We start from the raw sequence: 1,397 nt of genomic DNA, 5'->3' as shown, positions 1-1,397 counted from the left end.
ACGCGTTTGTTTGTGTATTTGCTGATGAATAAAGGGATGAAAATGAGGAGGAATATCTATAAGTGCATTAGAATAAGCGGAAAAGACTGCTTGAAAACGTAAGAAAGAAAAAAGTTATATTGTGGATGCGGATGTACTGTTGATATTCCTCGTATTGGGTGCCTGTGCAACAATATGATAAACTCCGACTGAAGGTTGAAGCGTTAAATGCCTGCTAGTTTTCTAGACAGGGATTAGTGACTATTGGGAGAGGAGGTATATACAATCGAGATGGATATACAAACAGTTTCATTTTGCCCATTATTTTAATGCTGAAGAAATTAGAAGAGTAACATGAGAAGAGTTGTCTAAATTCAGTCCAATCCTACCTTTGCAAACAATAACTTTCGTGGTGTCATCTTGGACTTTCTTTAATACATCCTGATGACAATCTTTGCAAGTATATAGAGCTGGAAAACCTTGTCGGATGTAGAGACTTTACACTATCATATACCTGTGTTTTATATGGGATAAATGGACGCACAGTTGATTGTTGACAGAATGTATGTGCAACTAATCTTAATGTTGATGTAAATGCTTGTACCCTGCCTTGTCTTATCATTACTTGATTCATGCTAATTCCATTAATGCTATGAGCTTAGGAAAATGAGATGGAGTCATGTAAGTATATGTACTTATATGAACCAGGGGTGTAAATACTTGGTTTTATTGCGTACTTGAGGATAAGTGGGGTGTTTAAAGTCATCTCGACTGCGTGAATTACGAATTGACATTGGAGATACCCTGCCGACAGTGAAAGTGGTCACCTTGCGCTACATCTACGGATACAAATACCTTTGGACTGCAAAGTGAATGCAAACAGAGTAAAAGGAAGATGGAAGGCAGGACCATCGTCACCCACCATCCATTTATACGTCTACTATTATGTCATTCTTCACTTCAAGTGTAGACCTGTCAAGGTTTATCTTTGTGCCTACCCTTAAAAAAATACGTGCTCAGCATTAAAACATAAGGGATATCTCTTTTTTAGCATAGGTGCTTTTGCTTCGCAAAACTTTCTGTCGCAGCCTATTCAAGGCAGCACAACTCGAAGGGATGCAATAGAAGGTCTTTTAAATAGGATATAAATTGAATGAGTTAGTCATTTAGAAGACGGGCTTAACTTGCGAATCGGCGCAAGTACAGCTGGAGACGGTGGCGGGCAGGAATGGATGCAAGACGAATTGCTAAAAGTGCTTTCGTTTTTTACAACAAAAGCCCAGATTGATAAACCAATGTTATCTGTCTTCCAATCCTTCTAGAGTTCTTAAAGCCTCTACAGACTGTGATTTCTTCGTGGACAATCTGAGTGTAGGTAAACAAAGCACTACCACCGATCCTACATCCATCCCATGCAT

General features: G+C 38.9%; 1 protein-coding gene across 1 annotated transcript; it reads right to left on the bottom strand. All coding sequences in view use genetic code 11, as the record gives it.

Moving 5' to 3' along the window:
• Window positions 1-759: 759 nt before the first annotated feature.
• On the bottom strand, window positions 760-1,393 carry EGR_11154 (hypothetical protein; the record flags this gene model as incomplete). Its single annotated transcript, XM_024500401.1, has 2 exons — window positions 760-841; window positions 1,383-1,393. The coding sequence occupies 2 exons, from the start codon at window positions 1,391-1,393 to the stop codon at window positions 760-762; spliced, it is 93 nt and encodes a 30-aa protein (XP_024345184.1).
• Window positions 1,394-1,397: the final 4 nt, after the last annotated feature.

The sequence above is a fragment of the Echinococcus granulosus genome (assembly GCF_000524195.1).
Source record: "Echinococcus granulosus chromosome Unknown EG_S00425, whole genome shotgun sequence".
Taxonomy (NCBI): Eukaryota; Metazoa; Platyhelminthes; class Cestoda; order Cyclophyllidea; family Taeniidae; genus Echinococcus; species Echinococcus granulosus.
Note: the sequence above shows the minus strand (reverse complement) of the source record. Positions and strands in the feature narration are given on the sequence as shown.